Genomic DNA, 25,146 nt, shown 5'->3' with positions numbered 1-25,146 from the left:
ACAATTTCTGATAAATAACATGACAAATAATAAGTATGTAGTAGAGTATTTGGACAATTCTGTGCAAAATGATAGCAGGAATTAGGAAATTCAACCAGCAGTGAATGAATGCAGAAAATGATCCTTTTGCTCAAATGAATATATCTGAAGATGCTGCCAAGCCCTGATAACCTTTTTTGCAATCCAACAGTACCAAACAAAAGAAGGAAATAACTACTTTTCTAAGAATGCATTTTCTACAATTTTGTGGCCTGGGCTCTTGTCCCTTACTTCCACTTTTTCTCAAGACTCCGGTGTTGCTCAGTCCATGGCCCAAGAAAAGCCCTCGTGTCCAACACCAACCTATCTGACAAACAGTCTGCCAATGAGTCATTTAAAAGAATACATCCAAGTCGAATCTGTAAGCCTAAAAAGCAAGAGGCACTAAATTCATTTCCTTGTAACCTGCAGTCTTTAGCCATAGTCATTCATTAATCAGAAGATCCCACTTCCTTCTCATTACAGAATTACTGTATATGGTAGTAACAATGTCATAGGAAAGCAGTCCCAGTTATGCAGTTAATTACAATGTTTGGCTCATCCAACCCATATTCTTGTAGTGTGTCAAGATTTTGAAATATTGTCTACATGAAGCAGAAACCCTGGAATTTAACTGCTCGTAGCCTTTCACCATCCTCACAGCAGATGAGTGATGAACCCAGAGGAAAGAGGTTGTAGTTTGTGCTGTCATATGCTTTCATCCAAAGATATTACTGAATTTTGTAAAACAAAAACAAAAAACATGAAGGTTGAAGCCTTCATTATGCTGTCACAATGTAGTAGTTATCGATGATGAACATATGGGAATTTGTGTAGGCCAGCTGCTGCTTGGAAGCAGATAACCAATCATAATTGTGACATAGGATGGATATCTGACAAAAACAGTAAGTTTGTTAACACTGTAGGGCAAACAAACACCTAAAATTCAACCTTTCAGACACGTTTAACTGCTTTTTCCCATTACAATGAAAATAACTAAGTTGTACTGTTACAGTTAAGGTCTTGACATACCCTTTCACTTTCGTGAATCTGAGCTGTTTGAACCTCACCGACAAATATGCCCCCTATTCATACTATGTTTAGCACAGGTGAACAAACATGGTCTACTTAGAAATATACAGTTTTCTCTACATTTTTGTATGACTTTTCCTCATCCTTAGAGAAAGAGTTGAAATGAAAATTTCAAAGTAAATAGAAAAACAAATGCGTTGCAATTTGAGTCACTGCTTTTGCATTTTCACCCTTAAGAATACACTGCTCACCCTTCTGAAACCATTAGATTACCGCGGTAATGCAACATATGACTTAAATGTTAAATTTTCGTCTTAGTATACTGATACTGACACTTGTATGCTGCCATTTCTCATACACCTGCAGCATTAGTTTCACAAGCTACGGTCTTATGATGTAAACTACATTCATTTTCAAAAACTGTGATCATTATGTGTTACAAACTATATTAAAGCACGGGTTTCACCATCAAAATTTCAATGTATGGTCGCATCATTTGAAATATAATTATGGACTCATTTTAACATTATCTAAATTTGCAGGATATGCTGTTTCGGGGGAAGGGGTGTAGTTTAAAGGACTACATTTTAAGTTGGCTCCTTTAGACTGAATAATTTCTGAAGGCCAACTACCAGACTCTTTTTGGAAAAGCAGAAAATCAAAAGAGGGTTCCAGTGAACCAGAGTGCCTTAGATGTAGATATGTTTGAAAAGAGAAATCTGTAGTTTAAATACCCAGAAGTTATCCATACATAGTCCTGCATATAGCACACTAAAGGAATGTCAGTTTGTCAGGCTGGTGTTGACCTAACGGGGCACAGTACATCAAGGCTGATTAACAAGGAGGAATTTCTCCTGTCCCAGATGAAAAATGTCTAAGGTGTCCCTCCAGCCTCAGCGGGTGAAGGCTAATGAAGAACAGGATAAATTTCCACTGGAAAACTGGAAGGCTTCCTTACACACCATAGCAGCACTAAATAGCTCTGACACAGGGTCACATTTCTCACTGCAGTCAGATTGGAGGGCTCCATGATATGAATTATGCTGGCTGATCTGTCTCCTCTGCAGATTAATGTCATTATTTACGGCTGGCTAATCTAAGCAAAGAGGAAAAACATGCTGGAAGCCAGTGCACACCTGGTTAGTTGCAAAACAACAATAATTTTTTTAAACATTTCTGCCTATTGCAGATTAACCAACTGTGACCAAATGAACAAGTCATTTTACAGACACTGTCTAGGAAAAAAGTCCTATGCTGTGTCTGCCCTATTTTTTGCACAGACAAAGCAGAGCGGTGACCTAATTGTCATACCCAGGTGGCAGTAAAATCCCAAATCAGCTCCTTTATACAGTTTATGATGTGTTAAATCGAATTCGTATGATGAGTCTGCTAAGCAATTCTGTACTGATCAAATGCCACAGGCCAGGGACCTTTTCCATAAACACTGGCAACAGGATGCTCATCAATTCCTCCCCACTAAATCCTCTGCATTTCAAAGAAATCCACTCTTTCACACGCAAATGGAACACCACTATTACAGCAGACATTATTTGAGACACACACATTATAATAAAGTACTTTTTACAGATCTTCAGTTTTTAAATCTTCCTCAAAAATATTGTACAGATTACAATTATAGTTGTTATAAAATTCTCTATATTTAAACAAATGTGTCTGGATGCTTTCCTAGTTAAAGTGTAGTATTAAGTCCAATTTGTGGAAAAAAATCCCAGTTATGCTGAACATCTACAGTGCTTTGCAAAGGTTCTCACACCCATTGAACCGCTTTCAATTTCCCAAATTACAAGCTCAAACTTCTAAATATTTGATGTAATAGACAAGCACACATTTCATTTAACGTTTACATCAAAGATGCACTGCAGAATGAAATTACATAGCATCAGAACCTAATTGGAGCTAATTTAGTCATTTCTACTTTTGCGTCTAGATTCTGAAAAAAAATTATTCACACTGTAAGAGTTTATAAAGAGATTGAGACAAATAATAAAATAATAATAATAATTCCTGATATTGTTTTCTGACATTAACTTACCATATCAATTTTAATATTTGATTTCTACTAAGTAATAAAGTTGTGTTTGTAATGCTCTGTATGCAACCATTAAAAGCAAAACATTTAATTTCACAAGCAACATTTGAGTTTAATTTTGAAAGGGCAACAGCATTCTTATATCTTCTTAGTTTAAGTCTATCAGTGAGTGGATCCTCAATTTGCAACAACCAATCCTGTTTTTGCAGTAATCTACACTTGAAAAATTAAGACTTTTATTTTGAAAATTATCTTTGGGCTTTATTTGAAAGGGCAAAAAATCTAACAAATTAAGTATTTCATTTTTTATTTTGAAGGATGTCATTAATGAAAAGCCAAAGTCATTATACTTTTGCAATAGGGACTGATGTAATTGTCAAGCCAAATGCAATATGTATAGTCAATTTAACTGACTGTTGACTCACTAATAAAACAAGCTGGGTCAGACACTGATGTCGGACGAGAAAGCCTGGCTAACACTCTTCACTCTAATTCATCCCAAAGGTGTTCTATCTGATTGAGGTCAGGACTGTGTGCAGGGCAGAAATGTTTTTCCACACCAAACTCACTAAATTCTTTATGGTGCTCTGGTCATGTTGGAACAGGCCCCAAACTGTCCTCCCCAGAATTGGTAGCATGAAATTGTCCAAAATATCTTTATGTGCTGAGACATCAAGAATGGAACTAAGGGCTGAGTACAACTACTGAAAAACTGCCCCAGATCTTATTGCCCTCTACAACAAACTTTATAATTGATAACTGCCAAACCCAGACTGGTCAATTGGAGGCATGGTTTAACACAGCAGAGAACATATCTCTCCTGCTTCAGAGACTAGGGGCAATGTGCTTTATACTTATGCATCTGACACTTGTTGATGTAAGGCTTGGATGCAGCTGCTTGGTCATGGAAACCCATTCCTTGAAGCTCTCTAAGCAGTGCCCCTGAGCTCATCTCAAGGCCACAATTGTTCTCAATCTCTTAAACCTTGTTATTATGTTACAGTTAACAGTTGATATAGAACATTTAGTGAAGAAATCTCACCCCTGAACTTGATTCACAGGCAGAGGTTAGTCTACTGTCCAGATATTCCTAAAAGAAATCCATTCCTGATTTTGCACAACGGGGAACAGAATTTTTAGAACACTTGAAGTCAATGATTTTGAATCATTGACTTTGAATCAGATATGCTGTAATCAAAGACAAAGACATTATTTTATGTTCATCTGGTGCTTCAGTTTATCAAGGTTTCTGACTAGATGGATTCTTTGTTGTTAGTGTGTTGGCTTATAAGAAAGCAGCTGCCTTGCAGAACACATTCTGCGCTACGTTTAATAGCTACTTGCTAACTTTTTCATGCTGTCTTTCTTAAGCCAATCATCGAAGATAATGCTACCCACAGAGGCTGCAAGAACCTCCAGTAACATGATGTACATGGTGACCCATAACCAAATACAAATGGCTTTTAAGGTATAGAAAGATTGCAACTAATCTTGGTAATTTAAGGTAATTAAATAACATGTACAGCATTTATGGTGAGACTAGAACCTTGTTACAGATTGTTTTGTAGAAATTGCGGTAAGGCTTCTACCGCACGCTACATGAGATATTCACAAACATAGCTTAAGGCCAGGAAATAGCATGATGCCTTAATGCAATGCTATGACTTTCTCAGCCTGACCTCACAGTAAAATGGTGGAAAATGGTCAACGCTGCAGTAAAAACCACAGCTTCAAAACTTTCTTAACCACTGCCACAACCTTGGCAGCAGTATCTCTCTGCCTTTTCTAAGGGTATCATTATCTTCTTAATGTCAAGCAGTAATAGCTGGTACTATGACCATGCCTAAAACTTTTTATTAAACTGAAATGTAGACATAGTCACAAATATTAAGTCCTAAAGTATCAATTAACCTTATCAACTTAAAAACTAATTTCAACATAATAGAAAAAACAATGCAGCAGAGACTTACAGCTTGGCATTTGGTGACCACCTCATTCTTTTCCTTGTTAAGCTGATTGTTCTGCTCCTCAAGCTCATGGATCCTGGACAGGAGCAGCTCGCTCTGTTCCTTGGCTTGTTTTAGCTCTTCTCTCTCCCTCATCCTTTCCTGTGTGTCTGTGTGAGCATGGAGGAGCGATAAAAAACCCTGACCTGCCACAGCACCCAGAGCCATGCACAGATTCACACACACTTTGCACAAGGCTCAATATTCCAGCTCGGTTGACTGACTCTTTGACTGAAACTCCCTCACTTTGGTTTACATCTGTCTGGAGTTAGAAGGTCCACCCCCCCTCCAGTTTCTCTCTCATGTTCAAAAATGCTCACGTTGCCCTCTAAAACATATCCACATGTATACATGAACACAAACACACATAGATCTGCAATAAGTGAGAATGCATATCGTTGCCACTTAATTGAATGGCCTCCTACCAGCTTTCCATAGCAGCAAAATTATAAAAATCTTCTTCCCACTGCTGAATTGTTGCACCACTGTGCTTTGAGGACAAAAAGTAAATTGACAAATGAAACAGGCTATGTGAACTTTACAATATTCCCATAAAGGAGGTCAAGAGCATCGGGTTTTACTGGTGGAGTTCCTCGAATAGTAAATTGTTTTTCTCCAGACTGCCACTAATTTTATTTTTTGATTAACTGTCCAAATCAGATTTTAAACATGTCAAAACACACTTTCCTAACAACTGAGCATATATAGAAGTGCATGACAAAATGAAAGCTATATTATGATGTATCTACACCATTTGAGGTGTGATTTTAGAACAAATAAAATTATCTAAAGGTCATGGTGGATACTGTTAACTTGGATACTGTGTTTAAACCCATAGAGGCTTCTCAGCTTTTCTGTTTACCTTGACACTGTTCGTAAATTAATAACATATGTCCCTAGACAGAGAAGAACCGGAGCTATGTGTGGCATTTTTGACAAGGCTAACTAACATTAGTAGGGATATACTGAGAAATCAGTGACTGTTCTTTGCTTGATTAGCCCTGACCTGCAACCAATTGGTTGAAATCTTATTATTTTTCCAATTAGTGACAACTGACAACAATACTGTTTGTGGTATGAACGTGGTACTGTTTCTGAGTGAAGGAAATTCCAAATTAGCTGTTTTCAAAATTGTTAAGATAACTGAAATTAATTCTAAAGAATCACAGGGATGCTGAAACCTATTTAAAAGAAACTGTATTTTAAACCCGTCAAGTCATGTCTTCAGATCATTCAGGCTGTGATAGAGCGATAGAGAGCAAGACTTTAAAATGATAGCAGAAAGGCTAAAAACTTTAGTTGCTATATTTTATTCTCCTGTCTGTCATCTGGATTGACATTATCAAGACTTTACACAAGACCATTTTTTCTGGTAATGCTAATTAGGCTAACTGCTAATAAAAGATTATAAAGCTAGTATAAAATGTTATCTCTAATTGTTCTTTGTCTTAAAACAAAAGTAAAACATTGTTCACTCTTCAGATAGTGGGAAATATATCTAGTTATCCTGAGAAAATGAAATGTCATGTCTAATCAAATGTTTTCTCATTTTACAGGGAAAACCAAAAGAAAATAATTTAAAACAAGGTTGCTCCTTCTTGGCTTTCATGGGCAGTTTTATCTATTTTATTACATATCATTACATTCTTACAACTAAGATTAAAAATGACAAATTCTCTCTTAGCCAGAGACAAAAGCAAAGTGATGCAGGTTGAATCCTAGTCTGTTACCATATATTTAAATCCAAATTATTTCAATATGGTCCAGTTTGTTCGAGATTAATCAGGTAGATTCTAATAAACCTGCATAGACTCTAAGGTAATTGATTTCATTCACATAAATTCCCACTCAATCCGGTTATAGTCAGTACCACCACATATAATTAATCAGTGGTTATAAAATCACACTTCAAAAAATATTCTTAACAAGTCATTTATTATACACAAAATTCTAGACATTATTTTACATAATATACATTACACTGTGGCTGCACGGTGGCGCAGTTGGTAGCACTGTTGCCTTGCAGCAAGAAGGTCATATGTTCGATTCCCAGCCAGGGGTCTCTTTGCATGGAGTTTGCATGTTCTCCCTGTGCATGCGTGGGTTCTCACCGGGTGCTCCGGCTTCCTCCCACAGTCCAAAGACATGCCTGATAGGTTAATTGGTTTCTCTGAATTGCCCTTAGGTGTATGAATGAGTGTGTGCATGGTTGTTTGTGTGTTTCCCTGCAATGGACTGGTGACCTGTCCAGGGTGTACCCTCCCTCTTGTCCATAGACTGCTGGAGATAGGCACCAGCTCCCCTGTGACCCACTATGGAATAAGCGGTAGAAAATGTTTATATTTACTCGTTTTTTCCCCCAGATCTGATCACAACATGGTAGAGAGGCAGAGTCAAGCCATGTGTGCTGCCATTTATTTAAGTGTAGAAAAAATGTGGCTCCTTTTTTCTTATCAGCTATACTTTGCAACCGACGAGACTGATCATGTCTCTAAACAGATGCCTGTGAATCCCTTAAACTGATTCTCTGATATCCCACTCTTTAAATCTTTGGTGCGTTGTCACAGCAGAACTTATCAAAACAAGAGATCACGAATAAGGTCTACAAGACCATAACAAACATTTAAAGGGGAAATACCAGAATTTTTTACAATTACAAACTGAAGATAGTCTAAATGCAGTTAGGTAAGAACATGGGAAAACAACTGACTACAAACCTGAACCTTTTAAGTTACGACTAGAAGTGATGAATAAAACCTTTGCTTTAAAGATGGATTAGATGTGACTTCTCTCCCTTTTAGCGTTTTGCCCCACTTCTCACCATTTCTATCTTGTTTTATCCCCCTTTTGTTTCCATCTCCGTGTCCAAAACATTTTAAAAAATCCCATAGCAACTTTTAATATTTGCTCTCTCTCTCTCTCTCTATATATATATATATATATATACAGTACAGACCAAACGTTTGGACTCACCTTCTCATTCAAAGAGTTTTCTTTATTTTCATGACTATGAATATTGTAGCTTCACACTGAAGGCATCAAAACTATGAATTAACACACGTGGAATTATATACTGAACAAAAAAGTGTGAAACAACTGAAAATATGTCTTATATTCTAGGTTCTTCAAAGTAGCCACCTTTTGCTTTGATTACTGCTCCGCACACTCTTGGCATTCTATTGATGAGCTTCAAGAGGTAGTCACCTGAAATGGTTTTCACTTCACAGGTGTGCCCTGTCAGGTTTAATAAGTGGGATTTCAAGACTTATAAATGGGGTTGGGACCATCAGTTGTGTTGTGCAGGAGGTGGATACAGTACACAGCTGATCGTCCTACTGAATAGACTGTTAGAATTTATATTATGGCAAGAAAAAAAGCAGCTAAGTAAAGAAACACAAGTGGCCATCATTACTTTAAGAAATGAAGGTCAGTCAGTCCGAACAATTGGGAAAACTTTGAAAGTGTCCCCAAGTGCAGTCGCAAAAACCATCAAGCGCTACAAAGAAACTGGCTCACAGGAGGACCGCCCCAGGAAAGGAAGACCAAGAGTCACCTCTGCTGCGGACGATAAGTTCATTCGAGTCACCAGCCTCAGAAATCGCAGGTTAACAGCAGCTCAGATTAGAGAACAGGTCAATGCCACACAGAGTTCTAGCAGCAGACACATCTCTAGAACAACTGTTAAGAGGAGACTGTGTGAATCAGGCCTTCATGGTAAAATAGCTGCTAGGAAACCACTGCTGAGGACAGGCAACGAGCAGAAGAGACTTGTTTGGGCTAAAGAACACAAGGAAAGGACATTAGACCAGTGGAAATCTGTGCTTTGGTCTAATGAGTCCAAGTTTGAGATCTTTGGTTCCAACCACCGCGTCTTTGTGCGGCGCAGAAGAGGTGAACGGATGGACTCTACATGCCTGGTTCCCACCGTGAAGCATGGAGGAGGAGGTGTGATGGTGTGGGGGTGCTTTTGCTCAAAATTGAAGGCATGCTGAACCAGTATGGCTACCACAGCATCTTGCAGCGGCTTGCTATTCCATCCGGTTTGCGTTTAGTTGGACCATCATTTATTTTTCAACAGGACAATGACCCCAAACACACCTCCAGGCTGTGTAAGGGCTATTTGACCAAGAAGGAGAGTGATGGGGTGCTGCGCCAGATGACCTGGCCTCCACAGTCACCGGACCTGAACCCAATTGAGATGGTTTGGGGTGAACTGGACCGCAGAGTGAAGGCAAAAGGGCCAACAAGTGCTAAGCATTTCTGGGAACTCAAGACTGATGGAAAACCATTTCAGGTGACTACCTCTTGAAGCTCATCAACAGAATGCCAAGAGTGTGTGGAGCAGTAATCAAAGCAAAAGGTGGCTACTTTAAAGAACCTAGAATACAAGACATATTTTCAGTTGTTTCACACTTTTTTGTTCAGTATATGATTCCACATGTGTTAATTCATAGTTTTGATGCCTTCAGTGTGAAGCTACAATATGAATAACTACTGTTGGCAAATAACAACAAAATTCCATCCAAGTCCAAATTCTATTTGTATTAAAAAGTCAGAGTTTATATATATAAAAACAAACTAAAAAAAACAACAACTTAAATTGTAACATCCCTTCAAGTTGTGTGCAAAGCTGGACCTCTCCAATCCTGACCTAAAAATCCAATATGTCTGCCCCACATATAAAGCTTTTCTGCAAACTGCAGCAATAAAGTACTGATGTGCACTTTTGACAGTCACACACAGTAACATTTGATAAACACACTGGTATTGGCTTGTACTGGTATCGTGGTTAGTCTGGTCACTGACAACAATAATTCCACTGGTTTTCCGACTTGCAGCTGGAATACAGCTTAGATGGGTAAGACATAGTTCCAAAATCTGACGTCCAACTTCCAAAGTCAATAGGATGCATCATAGAGCTGCAAATCTAGTCCAGGAATTTGGGGGCTGCCAGAGCTACTGCTCATCCTAGTGGTAGCTGAAGGGCATAACAACCTAACAACAAATTCATACAAGCGACAACAGAGCATCGTTTCTTTTATAAGAAAACATATTGTTAGCTGTAGTACTGATTATAGTAAAGGAAACAATAACAGCTACATACAATAGCATGTCTAGTTGTCAGTGTTGTTTACAAAACATAGAAGCTAGAGTTAGCTTTACAACAAAGACAACCGCTACAAGAAGTTAGAAAAGTAGCTGTTTAACCTCTTTTAGACTATTGTGGCAGAACCACTTCAAGGCGCTTCTGGCCTTAAGGCAGTTGAGATGCTGGATGATGCATAATTAACACATATTTAATACCGTATTGGAAGCAGTTTCAAGCCATCTAGCTGTAAGAGTATGAACAACATCTGAAAATCTTCTCTCTGATTTTCCAGTATTGAGCTGCATTTGAAATACTGTGATCATGCACCAGAAACCTATGTTGTAATTCAGTTCCAAACCCTATTTACTAATAGCAGCATCAATAAAATATGTTCTGGTGACTGGAAATTTGTTTGGCTGCTGTCATGCAAAATTATGCTTAATGTTGCTGATTTGCATTATATCTAAATTTATATTTAAATTTATGTATATTCTATGTGCTATATTGAAAATAACAGTTGCTATTTAATAAGCTATTATATATAATTGTAAATAAAATTAGGCAGTGAGGGGTTATACGTCTAAAGAGCCTTTGCTTCAAATGTTAAAAAACTGAAACCATGTAAAATATTTTTTCATGTTGCCACCATTTGCCTAAATATGTATTGTGTAAGTGTGTAAAGCAATTGTCCATGCTGGTGATGCTAGGGATGCTGCTTTAAGGGATGCAATTAGAAAAGTTTATTAGTGAATGTTTATTTCTTTGGCGCTCTGATCCCAGTGGAAGACGTGAATGCTGAGAATCACATGTGCTTGAATGAACATCTTAGGGTTAGATTTAGAGATGTCTTCCCCCCCCTGAGATCCGATCCTGGTGGTGGAGTGGAGGCCTGAGGAGATTTGGAAGGAGTTTGAAGGCCAAATGGTGGAGATGGGGTGGAGGAGGGTCAAAGTTCAGCTGCAGAACGGAGGGATCCATGGATGAAGATCTTTTAAAGCGGAGCCTTGAAGGATGATTGGCTGGGGAGAAATGCAGACTTGACGCTGATTGGTGGAGCAGAGCCGCAATAAGGAGTAAAGCTGGAGGTGATGGTGAGTCTTCCATGTTGAATTTGTGTTTAAACTTCATTAAGCTTAACTTAAAGCAACACTTCTTTTTGACATTACAGACAGAGCATTATTCTTACTTCATAGTGAAATCTCTGTTTTATTTATTTACAGCAGAAGATAACATTATAGCACTTATTTCCAAAGAGTTCAATGTGTCCTTTGTAGAAAAGCCTCATCCATTGACATTTCATGTTTTAAGTACTAGCAAGCAGGTACAAATACTTTTGGTGCAGCACTCAAAGTAAAAATTGGGTTCTGTCTAATTTTCATTATCTGACAGAGAAAAACAAGGTAGAGGCATAGAAAAACCTGTTGCTGGTTGAGGCTCTGGAAAAGAGGTGTCATTGCTCCGCTTTCTGAGGCCTGACAGCCAATTTATCTCTCAAACTGTGCGGTTCAGTGAGTGAAGCAGACAGGGAGACACAGTATCATCTTTCTCAAGTGTGCCTTAGTAATTGCTGTGTTGTCTAAATAAGATTAAGTCCAAAGGTGTTACAAGGATTAGCCACCTGACACACTTGAACTTCCTTTACCTGTAGTCGGTTTGTACATACAATACATTTGTCGGGGGGGGGCCTACAGACACACTCAACATCCGTCTCCAGACTAATGCCAAAGAAAGGAAAAGGACTCAAAAGAAAGATAAATGTGACACATCAATGGTTCACCTATAGTATATTCAGAGGGATTGATGTTCAGCTAGCTCTATTGCTGACAATGAACATGCTTACTGTTCTTTGTCAGAGTCCAATGAATGACTGTTGCCCATGAGTGACGTTTTCCTGTTTTGACTTGAAGCTCAGAGGAGTTTCTACCCTTTTCAGTAAAGAAAGACAAAACATAGATACTGTCCATCTGATTCACAGGTCAGCAAAAACAGTTGTTTGTCATCAAGGGCGTAATTTGCGGGGTTGGGTAGGGGGGTTATGACCCCCACAAAAATCTGATACTGTCAATATAACCTCCCAATAAATTAACATCATTCAGATTTACAAATATATTCTGCATGAATAACTTGTTGATTTTGTTTTATTTTTATTTGCTAGCAAAATAGCATCATCATCTGGTAATGTAACCCCCCCTTCTCCTCCCAAAAACTTGGTATCACCCAATCCGCTTTCTCCACCAAGCATTCAGTTTACTGTACTTTTGATTCACTAGCTGGTGAGAGTGGTTGTACTCTCAATAAAGCGGACAGACAATGATTTTTCACTCTTGTTCGACAACAACCCCTTGTAAAAAGACCAAAGATCAAAATAAGGCAAATATATATATAAGTTAGCTGATGATTTGTTTTAAAGTGGTTATTTGCGCACATACGATCCTGCGACTGCGCAACTACGCATACAGGCTAAAGGTGCGTTCAGACCGACTGCGATTTCAGCGAACTTTTCACCTCATTTGCGAGCTATCGCTTGCCTGACATTTTGCCAGCAATTCGCATGGCCAATGGACGACATCGCTCCACCACGTCATCAAATTGGAGGAGCTTCTATCTGCGTCTTGCTGGTTTCAACTGAACATGTTGCACTTGGATATTACGGAGCTAGTCATGTTGCCTTATTTATGGAAAGCCAAACATCCTTCCGGTGTCATCATCTCTGGGTTTAGCAGAATCTTCAGAGGCGGAACCAGTTTGGAGAGTACCACCACCTACTCCAGGACTTGCGGCTCAATGACGGTGGATTTAAGCAATACTTTCGTCTGTCCAGGACCCATTTTGAGGACCTGCTGTCCTGCGTTGGGGACGAATCAGCCTCCGGGATACCAACTACAGGTGCTGTATGCAGAATGTCTGTCTATCAGTCTTCGGTGAGTAAATAAATCTCAGCTCTATAGATAAACAGCTAAATTGTACTGTCCAAATCTTCTAAATATAAAAAACATTTTTGTGCCTAAATATATGGACGAGGACCGTTAAAATACACCAGGCAAGAACTGATTTGACAACAGAAATAAGCATGGTAGTGTATTGAATAATGTAATAACGGCTGATCAACGACCTCGAAATCAGACTTGCTGACATTTGCGTCTGAAAATTAAATACTTATGAATAAAATATAATTTCCTACATGAATATAGATGTATACTAAGCAATTACTGTGAGTCTCATACTTTTATGACAACTGTTGTGCTGAAAAGATGGCTATAGGTGCCACGTGAATTGACAGAAAAGTCCATCACGGAGTTCACTTTGCTCAATTCACCCTAATCGTGCCATTTTTTTGTAAATGTAAGAAGTTATGACAATGGAGTCTCAGGGGTGGGAGAGAGTAAGACAGTAAAATTTAAAAAAGGAAATTTACATAGATGAGAAAAGAAGCACATAAGAACAAATTTAGTCCGACAGACTTAGCAGAACGTTTTTTCTAAATATCACAAAATGTGTCATTATCTGTTTCAGCCAAAACAATTTTTTATCAGTTGTAAACTGTTTCTCTTCATCCTTCACGTGAACTATTAACAAAAAATTAAAACCAAGTCAATTTATTGTGAAGCTTTTTTGTTTTATTCTAAAACACCACATTGTTGTAGAACATTTAAATTCAACAAGGAAAAAACAAAAGATTTTTGCACCTTTCTAACTAAACTGAAAAAGTATAGGTAAATATAAATATGTATTTATGTTTAAAAAAAATAGCAATTGTTTCACACCAGATAATGTCTATGAATAAGTAGAACAGGAAGTAATTTTATTATGAAGAACAAGGAGTGACAATAGCTTAACAAAGAGGGAATGGTATCACCGGCACACTATTGTGTGTCATCCATTTTTTGTCCAGTGCCATTAGGGAATTTCGGTCCAGGAACAGCGCTAACCACTGCCCATCTGTGCTGCCTAATATTTTTGCCTAAATGTCCAATCCTGAAGCTAAGCTAGCTTGTTTTAATCTTATGAGAAGGTATAGCTCATCAAACTGTGTACGCTATGTCACCCCAATACAGCCTGGCTGTAGCTAGCTACATCAGATTTCTCTATAAAACCAATTCATTAAAGTTTTTCTGTTTCTACAAGTATCTACTCATAGTTATATTGCGGCAATAAGTTTGCTTGTCCTTGTGTTTTAGTCTTATGTCCATTCCAACAGGGTTACTTGTCAAAACAACCATTTTCTACCACTTTTGGAGTTCTATTACAAATGCAAACAGAGATTTGGTAAAAAAAAAAAAAAAAAAAAAAAAAGATGGAGATCATTAAAGATGGCTTCTAAAGTGAAGATTTTAATTTATTATATATTTTTGCCTGCATCCATCTGAGCACAACATTTTTTTAGAAACAATGTTATAATGCCCCCTTTTTCACATGCCTAGAATTGCTTTTTGTGCTAGAAACCACAAAAAGCCACAAATGTTACTGAAAATCTGTTGAGTGCAACCAATTTGTTTATTGGTGAGCCAATCATTTCATGCCTTCTCCTGTGTAAAGACATGGATGTTTTTCAGCTTGCACAACATGCAAAAAGAAAGCGCATAGATGAGTTAAAGCCCCATGCTTATCTAAAAGGCCTCCACTTGTCCTCCCTCAGGCCCCACCTGTCCAACCTGTCACATCAAATTGCTCTGTCTGCAGATGAATGGATGTTTTCAAATAAATAAAATAAAGTAAATAATTCAAAAATATTAGTAACAAGGCTTTTTGCCTGAAGCATGAGGCGCATGGCTTAACAGTTAGCTGGGGGATGGATTGGCTGAGTGCAGACTTTGAAATGCTGTCCAAACCACTCCTAGTTGGCACAATGATGACTAAAAAAGGACACACACCCATTTCTTCAAACGTTCACAGAAGAGGCCTCAAACCTGAGCTCTGAATTTGAAATATCACACAAAAACTGATTAAAAACGTCCATAGGATCTCTTTTGCAAGGACTTGGCTCGCCTCAAACAGAAACAGACAACACAAATGCAGGCATTGTGAGTGGAGCGAGTTGCAAGCCGTTGATGAAGCGTCTGAGAGTCAGTCAAACAACAGGTGAGGACCAGGAGACACAGAGGATTTCTCAGAGGAACATTTGGTGGCTTTAGTAGCAGCACCTGATGAAGTTTGATAGACGTCACTTTTTAGGTTTACATGAGGCGCAGTGTTTGGTCTGAAATTGGGGTGCACTTTTAACAAACATGACATGAGGACAAAAAAATCACTTTCCCATCCCATTTCTATTGGTTAATGGGTAACATGTGTCACTGTAAACAAGCAGCTCTATCAAGGTATCACTTGAGAGCATTTGCATTCTGGTCATAAAATAGTGCTGGACACAGTAAATGTCCTCAATGATATCAAGGTTTACTATTGGTTTATTTTGTTAAAACAAGTTAGGTAACCTATTTTAATTTGCCACATCCTACTGTTGCCATTGTTTGGCACTAATAAGGAATGCTGGTGTTTTAAAAGAAGAGACAGTAACATTGACATGCCTGTAGTTAGTGAACATGAGTAAGCCTGCTTCAACAGCTGCTCTCACTTTTCCTTTCTATAACAGGTTTAAATGTTCACATCTGAAGTGGCAGAAACTGCAGCTCCACAGCTGGGTTTATAACACTTGGTTCTGGATATCCCATGAAAGCCTCAGGGCACAATCTCCTTGCTTCACATCACTTACTGTACTGTTTTCCGTTCCAAGGAGAAGCCTTTGTTTTGGTAAAAACTCCTGTATGCAAACTGTTCCCGGGTGGATAGAGCGCAGGGTGAAACCTGGCCTCTGGCTGAACTCTGGATCCAGGTCACATAGCAAAGCACAGGCAGCCTTTGATCACCCTAGCACCTCACAGTTCACTTACACTCATGTGGTCAACTGACTCCAGGTCAGGTACATTAATACCAGCTTATAAATCATATCAGTGACAGGATTGTTGCTGGTAAATTTAATGAGCAGATAGCTATTAACATTAGAAAGCACAGGGTTTGTGTTCTCTTTGTTGCCAATTATTATTGGTCTGTTGCGGCTGACTGAAATAACCGAGACAGTTTGAGTCCAGCTCAGACAGATGAAAGACAGCATTAACTGTAGCTACAATGAACTGAGCAGAGAAAACACAATGTTATCTATGGTGCAATTAAAAAAAAAACACCTGAGTTTTCTATCAGACACTGATGACCCTTCATGGAGTACTTTTGTGGTCATTTCTTCTTGGATCCAGCTGTGTTTGAGCATTAACTTCAGATGTGTTATAGTAGGAAAGAGAGATAACATAAAACGTTTGCATATCAATCTGATTCAAGTTCTGACTTGGACTGGGATCAAGGCATTTTTGTATATTTGGTATGAGATTTCCTCACTAAACTCAGTTTCTGACACCAAACGGCCTTGCAGCCTCAGCCATTTTATCAATTAATAGGGTGTTTTTACATGCAAGACAAATATTAGCAACTTTTATATAATTGTTAATAAATTCAAGCAGTGAGGATGTTTAATCCTTTACCACTGCAACTCGATTGTGGAGAAGCAGAAGACATTGGATGGGTGGTTGGAAAGGATAGAGCTATGCACATTCCCCGTGACACACTGTCAGAACACTGTAGCCAATTTCCTAACCCAGTTAAAATCATATTAGAGCAGCATTTTACAGCTGTCCTGTAGGAACTTTTTAAGCCACCATATTTTTATGCATAAGTAAGGTCAGTCAGTGATTTTCTATACCGCTTCTTCCATAGTGGGTCAGAGGGAAGCTGGTGCCCATCTCCAGCAGTCTATGGGCGGGAGGCGGGGTACACCCTGGACAGGTCGCCAGTCCATCGCAGGGCAACACAGACACACACAGGACGAACAACCATCCACACACTCATTCACACCTAAGGGCAATGTAGAGGGACCAATTAACCTAACAGTCATGTTTTTGGACTGTGGGAGGAAGCCGGAGTACCCGGAGAGAACCCACACATGCACGTGGAGAACATGCAAACTCCATGCAGAAAGACCTCCAGTTGGGAGTCGAACACAGGACCTTCTTGCTGCAAGGCAACAGTGCTACCACCGTGCAGCCCCATAAGTAAGGTTTTAACTTTGATAAAGTATTAAAATGTGACTAATTTATTGGAAAATCCCTGTTCCTTAATGACCTGAGTCATTGCTGGGGCTGGTACTTATCTCCAGTGGTCATTGGGTAGGAGGTCTGCGTACATCCTGGACAGGTCGCCAGTGTCACAAAGACGCACAAGACAAACATCTATTCGTACACACACTCCAAAGTACGTTTTAATGACAACAATTAAAATAACAGTCAGGTTTTGTGATTGTGCATCTACAGAAAGAACATGCAAACTCCATGCAGGAAGACCGCCAGCCATGATTGGTACTCTGGACCATCTTGATGCAAGGACACTCTTCTAACAAGTGTACCGCCGTGTAGTACCTTTTATGTTTTAGTCATCATTTTCACTGAATCACTCACTCACTTATAGTTATGCCCCAGAATTTTTAACTCACATAACCTTACAGATTTAGGCTCAAAGTTATTTTCATTCAACCAAGAAGTATGTTTTAAGTGTAAATATTTACACCCTTCTCAATAATCAATAAAAAACAAAAAATCAATAAAATATTTGTTGCTGACCAGCTTTTTGCATGTTTCCACTTGTATTTGGACTATTTTATGGATCAATCCAAAATGTTAATATTACCACCAGTCAGAGGAAACATAAGAAGAAGAAAACTAAAAGTAATAAAGAGTTATATAAGAATTGTATAATTATATAAAGAATCAAAATAATTCTGGGCATTCCTGTACTCCCTTTTATAACACCGAGGATAACAACAGCACTGCACTCATCTTAGCTATATGTATTGTCAAATGCGCTGCATTAAGTTCTTTGTCTTATATACTTGTGCTGTGTATTGTCAGATAAAAACAGAATTGGCAAACCACATTTTGAAGCATTTAGTGGAACTGTCAGGTAAGAGAGTAAAAGTTAAATGCTTTGCATGAAAAAAAAAACCTGCATAATGAGGCTGTAGGGGTCTGGTGAAGCTATATACATCTAATATATATTTGGTCTAAAATTGAAAGTTTAGTAAAAGTCTAAGTCAAGTTTCAGACTTGTAAAAGAAAACATTTTGGGGAAAAAAACATTACAATAATCCCAGTGCCTGTGATAGATCAGCTTAGTGTTTCCCTTATATTATGCAACAAATGTATAAATCCATGACACTTTTTTGTGTGACTGGAAAGCGTGATTTTATATGCTTGACTATTCATTGACTGTTTGCGTCTTTTTTTGCAAATGGAAATTTACCTCCATCACACATAATATCCAGGAGGAATCTTGTCAGTAGCCCTTCTTGCATTTCAGTGTGTTTACTCTAAAAGCCTTAATATTATACTTGAGGCGTCTTGTAAGTACACAGTCTGTGCAACTCAATGTTCCGAGGAACTAACACTGTACAAATATTTAAAGGTACTCATATTGATCATGCTTCTCTCTGTTTTAGCTCTAAGTCAAACAAAAACGATTAGTTTTTACACATCGGTGGTGTAAAAGCTAAAATGAGATCGATAATACAGTGGTATAGGCCATAACTCATGCTACATTTTAGTTTCACATTTGCGATTTCTGATAAAAACGAACAATTATATTTTCATTAATCTTTTTGGAGAATGGGATGTACGTATCTGTAGGTTTACAGTCAAGGTAAAAAGGAAGTACTGAGACATCATGTAAATAACCAGGTTCTAAATTTCACACTTTTATACACCACATATTCTAAAGTCTCATTATTCATGATCAAAACAATTAAAATGAAATCTGTATGGAAAAAACAGGTATGTGATTGCTGCTGTTAATGGATTAAAGAGGGAAAGCAGAACCTGGATGCTGTTAATCAAACACACTTGATTATCTCATCATCATCGCTAATGCCAAACAGGAAAGACATCAGCAATGACTTTAGAGAAGCTTCTGCCCATCAACCTAGGCAGGGGTCACAAGTCCATGTTTAAACAGTGTAAAGTTCAAACATTCTGCAGTGAAGAAGAGTACCCATAAATGTGTGTGAGACACTTGCCAAACTTACCAGATGCAGTCTTCTGGCAAATTCTGCCAAAGATTACACCACGCAGTGCTGAGAGAAAAGAAGAAAAACTCCAGTGCTCCATCTCAGACTGCACAGGTCACATTGCCACGGTGCCATGTTAAGCAAAAATCAAACAGTAACACTTCAGCATCTATCAAGCATGGTGGTGGAGGGGTAAGAATTTGGGCTTACTTTCCTACAAAAGGACCTGGGTACCTTACAGTCTCTGAGTTGACTAGGAACCCCTCCCCATACCAAAGTATGTTAGAGGCAAAGGACGCTGACTTTCCAACAGCTGAAACAACAGGGCAATCATCTACTGCAGCAGATCTATAATAGAATAGCAAAAAATGATGATGTCTCAATGATACAGTGAAGGTCAAGACTTCAACTCACTTGACCTCAACAGATACATGCAAATGTAAATCTTAGCACACCTCATTAAGCTGATAGAGATAATCATGTCTCTGAAGCCTCTGTGATGTAAATTTCTTTCTCTGTGCCTGTCTACCAGGATCCACTACAACTTTTTGTTGATGTCCATATGTTACTGACCATGCTGACAAGGACAATAATGGTCCCAATGAAGGGGTGGCAACAAATGGAGGTGAAAAAGAAAACCATAACTTAGATCAGGAGCAGAAGAAGGAAAAATGTCAATGACATTCATTTTTAAGATGTACAGTGTGTGGAGATCTGCTGTCTTCTCCATTGGAATAGTTTATCTCTCAGAAGGACACAAAACTGCAATGATATCCAGGTGAGAAATTGCCTTATTCTTTATTTTCTTCTTCTTCTTTTCTGCTGAGCATACAGTGTACAAACAAGGGCATTATTGCTATGATTGAGAAGGTAGTGAAAACTGTATATCCCTAGGTGGATATACTGACTCGCCTTTAAAGGTACAGAGAGGTATATTGAAGCTGCGGTAGGGAGTTCTGAGAAACCATGGACTTAGCCAGAAAATATGAACAAGCACACCTTATCGGTCCCTCCTCCTTGCTCTCTTGCAACCCTCCCTCCACAGCCCCTCTCCCACAGCGGAGCCTGCCGTGAACGTGGAAGGTAGTAGAGATGGCAGATTGACAGCTATGGCTCATTCACTGGCAGGGACGAAACATCAAGAAATGCTTAACGTTGACTATGGCCTGCCCATACTTTGACTACAAACTTCGTCATCAAATCATTAGCACAGTGCCATTAGCACCGCTGTAGCACTCTGGCAATCTTGAGTTTGAACAACAGGAAGCGCTGTGTAGGTGGAGGGGTGTGAGCACCCCTTTACTGCCAAAATCTTGTTGCAATTCTCGAAAAACATAAACTGCATTTTTGCTTTCACACAGATGCTAAATTAAATAGAGATTATTGATTTGATTATATCACAGGTATTTGTCATGCAAATTAGAGAAATTAGAAATGCTGGTATGTGTTGTTTCTGAATCAACCAGCATTAGTGGCACACATGCATATTGGCTGCATTGAGAACGAAAGCGTTTTTTGTCACTTTCTGTGAAGCCTGTTGAAGATACGGCCAACGATCAGTTCCAGGTTGTAGTTCTGATTTCTTAAATAATTCTTTTAGCTAATTTAATTTGCAACGGTAGTGTCTCCAGGACCCCTCATGCTTATCTATGTTTGCATTCCTTATTTATCATTTGTGTGTGTAAAAAAGAGAAAACAACAGAGAGAAAGAGAAGAGACATTAGAAGCTGCGTAAAAGGGATTTGCAGCCAACTGAAACAATGTCAATTTCTATAATGTAGAAATATAAAAACGTGAAGAAACATCAACACAGGAGGGTCAAACACACACCTTATTGCCCCCTGCTGATTATGGAAACCTTGTCCTGTAAAGGTGTGGGCCTCCTGAAAGTAGCAGGTATCCAACAGGCTTCAGAGCTCAGTGAAAGCAAACTCTGACTAACAATGACGATGAAAAGATCAAGAAGATTACAGGAAGTCAAAAGCCAAAAACACACGCTGTAAAAGTTTTAATAACAGGTTCCTTACGTGCGCCAAGGGTCTGCTGTGTAGGCCGATGGTGGGTTTGTACTGGTGGAAGTCAGTCTGGATCACACACACTCTCTTTTCCATCCTCACGGCTGGCAGCCTCCCATGCTGTCTTCACCCGAGTGGGGTCCGGGGAGGGAGTGAAGCATGTGTGTGTGCGCTCCCTGGAGGCTGCTCCGAGCCGTGGGAGTGCGTGTGAGGGGGTGCGCCGTGCCTGCTACCTGACCCTGAGAGGAGCAGGAGGGAGGGTGTGAGGGAGGAATGGAGAGATGGAGGGAGGTGTCACCCCCCCCCCCATTCCACATGCAAACACTTGCACACACACACACACACACACACACACACACACACACACACGGAGGTACATCTCTTCCCTCCTCCCTGCCTGAAGCCAAACCACCTTGTGACAGCAGGGAAACAGACCGGAGACAGATTGTCAGCCTTCACCGCAACAATATGTTTCTTTTTCTTCCCTGAAAAAGCTGAAACACAAACTTGGCATGTTATCTTTTCTCTGTTTAAAATGAGCAGCAAATTCTTTAACAGGCAGCATTAATCCACAGCTGTGTATTTTTGTGAATTTGAGAAAAAAACTGAATATTAAACTCCAATCACACCTGAGCTCTTTTGACTTTCAATTAATCTAATGCTTTTAGTTCAGATTTAAACTGTACTGTATGTCTCTTTAATGTTCGGTTCATGTCATCTTCTCCTACTCCTAAAAGCTCTGACAGCATTTATTGCACCAAGCAATAAGCATTAATTTTACAACGTTTTTACGTCACTATGACTGAGAGACTATTCTGTTTCTGCTTTTTTGTCACAGTGTTTCACAATGTCAAAAAATATTTTATATCAGGCAACGATAACCTAAGTAATTAAGAAATGCAGTTTTCGAATGATTTCATTTATTCAGGTTATCCAAACTAAGCATTTGTGGAACAGTGATTGCCCCCTAAACCTAATGATTTGGTGGTAACAACTGCCATCAGGTGGTTGCAGTAACTGTGAAATTGGTCTTTTACATCCTTGAGAAGGCAAGTTACCCAGGCCCTGAAGAAGCAAACAGCCCCAGACCATCACACTACAGCCACCATGTTTGGCAGTATAATGTTCTTTTCTGAAATGCTGTGTTCATTTTACACTAGATTTGACGGGACACGCATCTTCTGAAAAGTTCCACTTTTTTTGTCAGTCCACAGAATATTTTCTCATATGTCTTCAATTATTAGGATGTTTTTGAGCAAATGGAAAACTGGAATTTGTATCCTTTTTGGTGAAGATGACCTTTAACCTTGGACCTCAATCCCTTTCTTATTTTTGAATCACGAACACTGTTGCAAGGCAACAAGGGGGTTCCAGGTCCTGGGGTCCCTCAGCGTGGAGTTTGCATGTTTTCCCCGTTCATGAGTGGGTTCACTCTGGGCACTCCCACCTCCTCATACCATTCCATATTCCAGTTTTTCTTTATTTGTGGACAAAGGATTTATTGGAGTCCTGAAGCCTATGGCTTTGTAACCCTTTCCAGGCTGATAGATGTCAATGACTTTGTGTCTTAACTGTTCTTCAATTTCTTCAGATCAGAAAATGATGTGTTGCTTTTTGACACTTTTTAGCAAATATCATGTGGTCAGACTGGTTCTAGTCAAGTGATTTCTTGAATCTACAAGTCTGCGGGTAATCAGGCCCTTTGTGTGGCTAGTAAAAATGAATAACAAATGTGGTTAATCACAGGTAATTTGTAATTTAAAAAGGTGGGCAGTTACATTTTCACATATGGCCACATTACTTTTGATATCTTTTTTTCTCTTTATAAATAAAATTGTCATTTCAAAGTCAGGTTATCTTTGATAGTAAAATCTGACAAAAAAGCAAAAACAGAAGAAATTAGTAAAAAGTAAATATTTTATATGCACTATATCCATGTTTTTAAAAACACACCCTTATTAATATTAACTGTTAAAACCTCTTCAAAGAGAACTATAACATAATAGGAAAGTTGTGCAATCTGTATTTTTGTTGAACTCTGAGAGCAGTTATTATTCACAGGGAATTAGTAGGTCTTTCAGGGGTTATACCAAATAATGAGGGTATAATCCCTACCATAGGGCCTAAATTTCCTGCTAGTCTACAAGTTCTGTTTGTAAAACTCTAAAATGTTACCTTTTGGCCTATATGCAAAACACTGTTCTGTAACCTGAAGACACCACACCCACTACAAAACATGGTGGTGGCAGCATCATACTGTAGTGATTATTTTCTTAAGCAGGAACAGTGAAGCTGGTCAGAGTTGATGGGAATTAATGTGTCATTGGCACCTATCAGTCCAGTAACGGTTAGAAAGCCATAATTTGGGACTCCAGCGAAGCACATTAACCACAAATGGAGACAACATGGAATAGGGATGAACCTTCCCAGGAGTGGACAGCCTACCGTAATTACTCTAAGAGCGCATTGACTAATTATCCAGTAGGGTCACAAGAGAATCCAGAACGGCTTCTCAGCTAACGTCAGTATTTATGATTCAGCAGTAAGAAAGAATGGTTAAAATGGTATCTCTGGGGAAACCACTGCTGACCAAAATGAACGCAAAAGCTTGTCTCACGTTTTACAAAAACCACATTGATCCTGAAGACAAAAAAAGAGAAAAAACAGAGAATATCTGTAAGGGGGCAAATACTTTTTCACACCACTGTAGATATTCTAATATGGGGGTCAACAACCTTTCTAAAGATGAGTACCATCTAAAATTTCCTCAGAGGTCAATATGCCATACCAACCGTTGCATTAACAATAAATTTAATGATGCTGCATATCAAGTGTCTTTATAGAATAATACTTATTGACAGATGTTGGCAAAGTCAGGATCAACTATTTTAAGAAAACACTTTTTACCCATAACGAGATCACAATAATATGAAAGGAACCATACAGCAGGAAATAGAAATGGTATTTATGCTCTCCTTACACCAATGATGAAAAAAAAAATAATAATAATAATAAAAAAAAAAAATAAAAAAAATAAACCGGGCCAACATGATGAGTATGTTAATACAGGGACGTACCTGGTAATGAGATCCCTGCCACTGCTTTGTATTTGCCAATTCTGTTTTACGGAGATCACACTAAGTAACTTTAGGGAGCACACAGGTCTCTGAGTGTCCAGCAGTCAGGTGATTACGGGAGGTGCTTAGGACATGCTTTATGTGAGAAAATCTGCTCATACAGATATGTAGAACAACATACTGTCAATAAGGCTTGTGAAATGGTCTTGAGACATTTAAACTTGTCTGGTAGTGATATCCAGCAGGTGAACATGGAAGCTCCATTATCATGCACAGCTAGGTATTCCGGATTGTTGTAGTTCTGGAAACTTTGTCCCCTAAAAGTTGAGCTCTTCAGTTTAGTTAGCTGCATTTCCATTTCCTCTGTATCCAGCCAGTCAAAGTGAGACAAATCCAACTGGTCACTAAAGCTTTCTGGTTTAATCAGAAAAGACATACACCTAAAAGTTATGAAAACACATTGTGAATTCTGTCTCGAGGCTTCGGATGTATCCATGTATTTCTGTGGTGCTGAAGATGCGTTGTCCTGCTCCTTGTAGTTTGAGATTAAGCTTGTTAAGGTGTCCAGATATATCTGCGAGAAAAAAAGTTTCACAACCCACTTCTCATTTTCGAGTTTGTGATGGTTTTGCACCTTTTCTGCCATGAACGTTTTAACCGCATCAAAACAATCCACAAATTGTTCCAGAATCTTTAAACAGCTGAGCCATCTAACAGAACAGTGGTGCAGTATGTCTGTGCATGAGCTATCCATTTCCTTGA

At 38.8% G+C, this 25,146-nt stretch overlaps 1 protein-coding gene across 3 annotated transcripts in view; it reads right to left on the bottom strand.

The window, feature by feature from the left end:
- The window catches only part of LOC124875140 (myosin-16), a 98,294-nt gene extending 76,852 nt beyond the window's left edge, over positions 1–21,442 (bottom strand). For 2 of the 3 annotated variants that reach the window (XM_047377029.1, XM_047377031.1), the window contains exon 1: positions 5,071–5,284. In XM_047377029.1, coding sequence (XP_047232985.1) covers positions 5,071–5,274 — 204 coding nt within the window. In that variant the 5' untranslated portion in view covers positions 5,275–5,284. Of the gene's footprint in view, positions 1–5,070; positions 5,285–21,319 lie in introns of those variants that run through there. The other variant, XM_047377032.1, reaches the window with a different exon arrangement.
- Between the last annotated feature and the right edge of the window lie 3,704 nt (positions 21,443–25,146).

Source organism: Girardinichthys multiradiatus, chromosome 10 (assembly GCF_021462225.1).
Source record: "Girardinichthys multiradiatus isolate DD_20200921_A chromosome 10, DD_fGirMul_XY1, whole genome shotgun sequence".
Taxonomy (NCBI): Eukaryota; Metazoa; Chordata; class Actinopteri; order Cyprinodontiformes; family Goodeidae; genus Girardinichthys; species Girardinichthys multiradiatus.
Note: the sequence above shows the minus strand (reverse complement) of the source record. Positions and strands in the feature narration are given on the sequence as shown.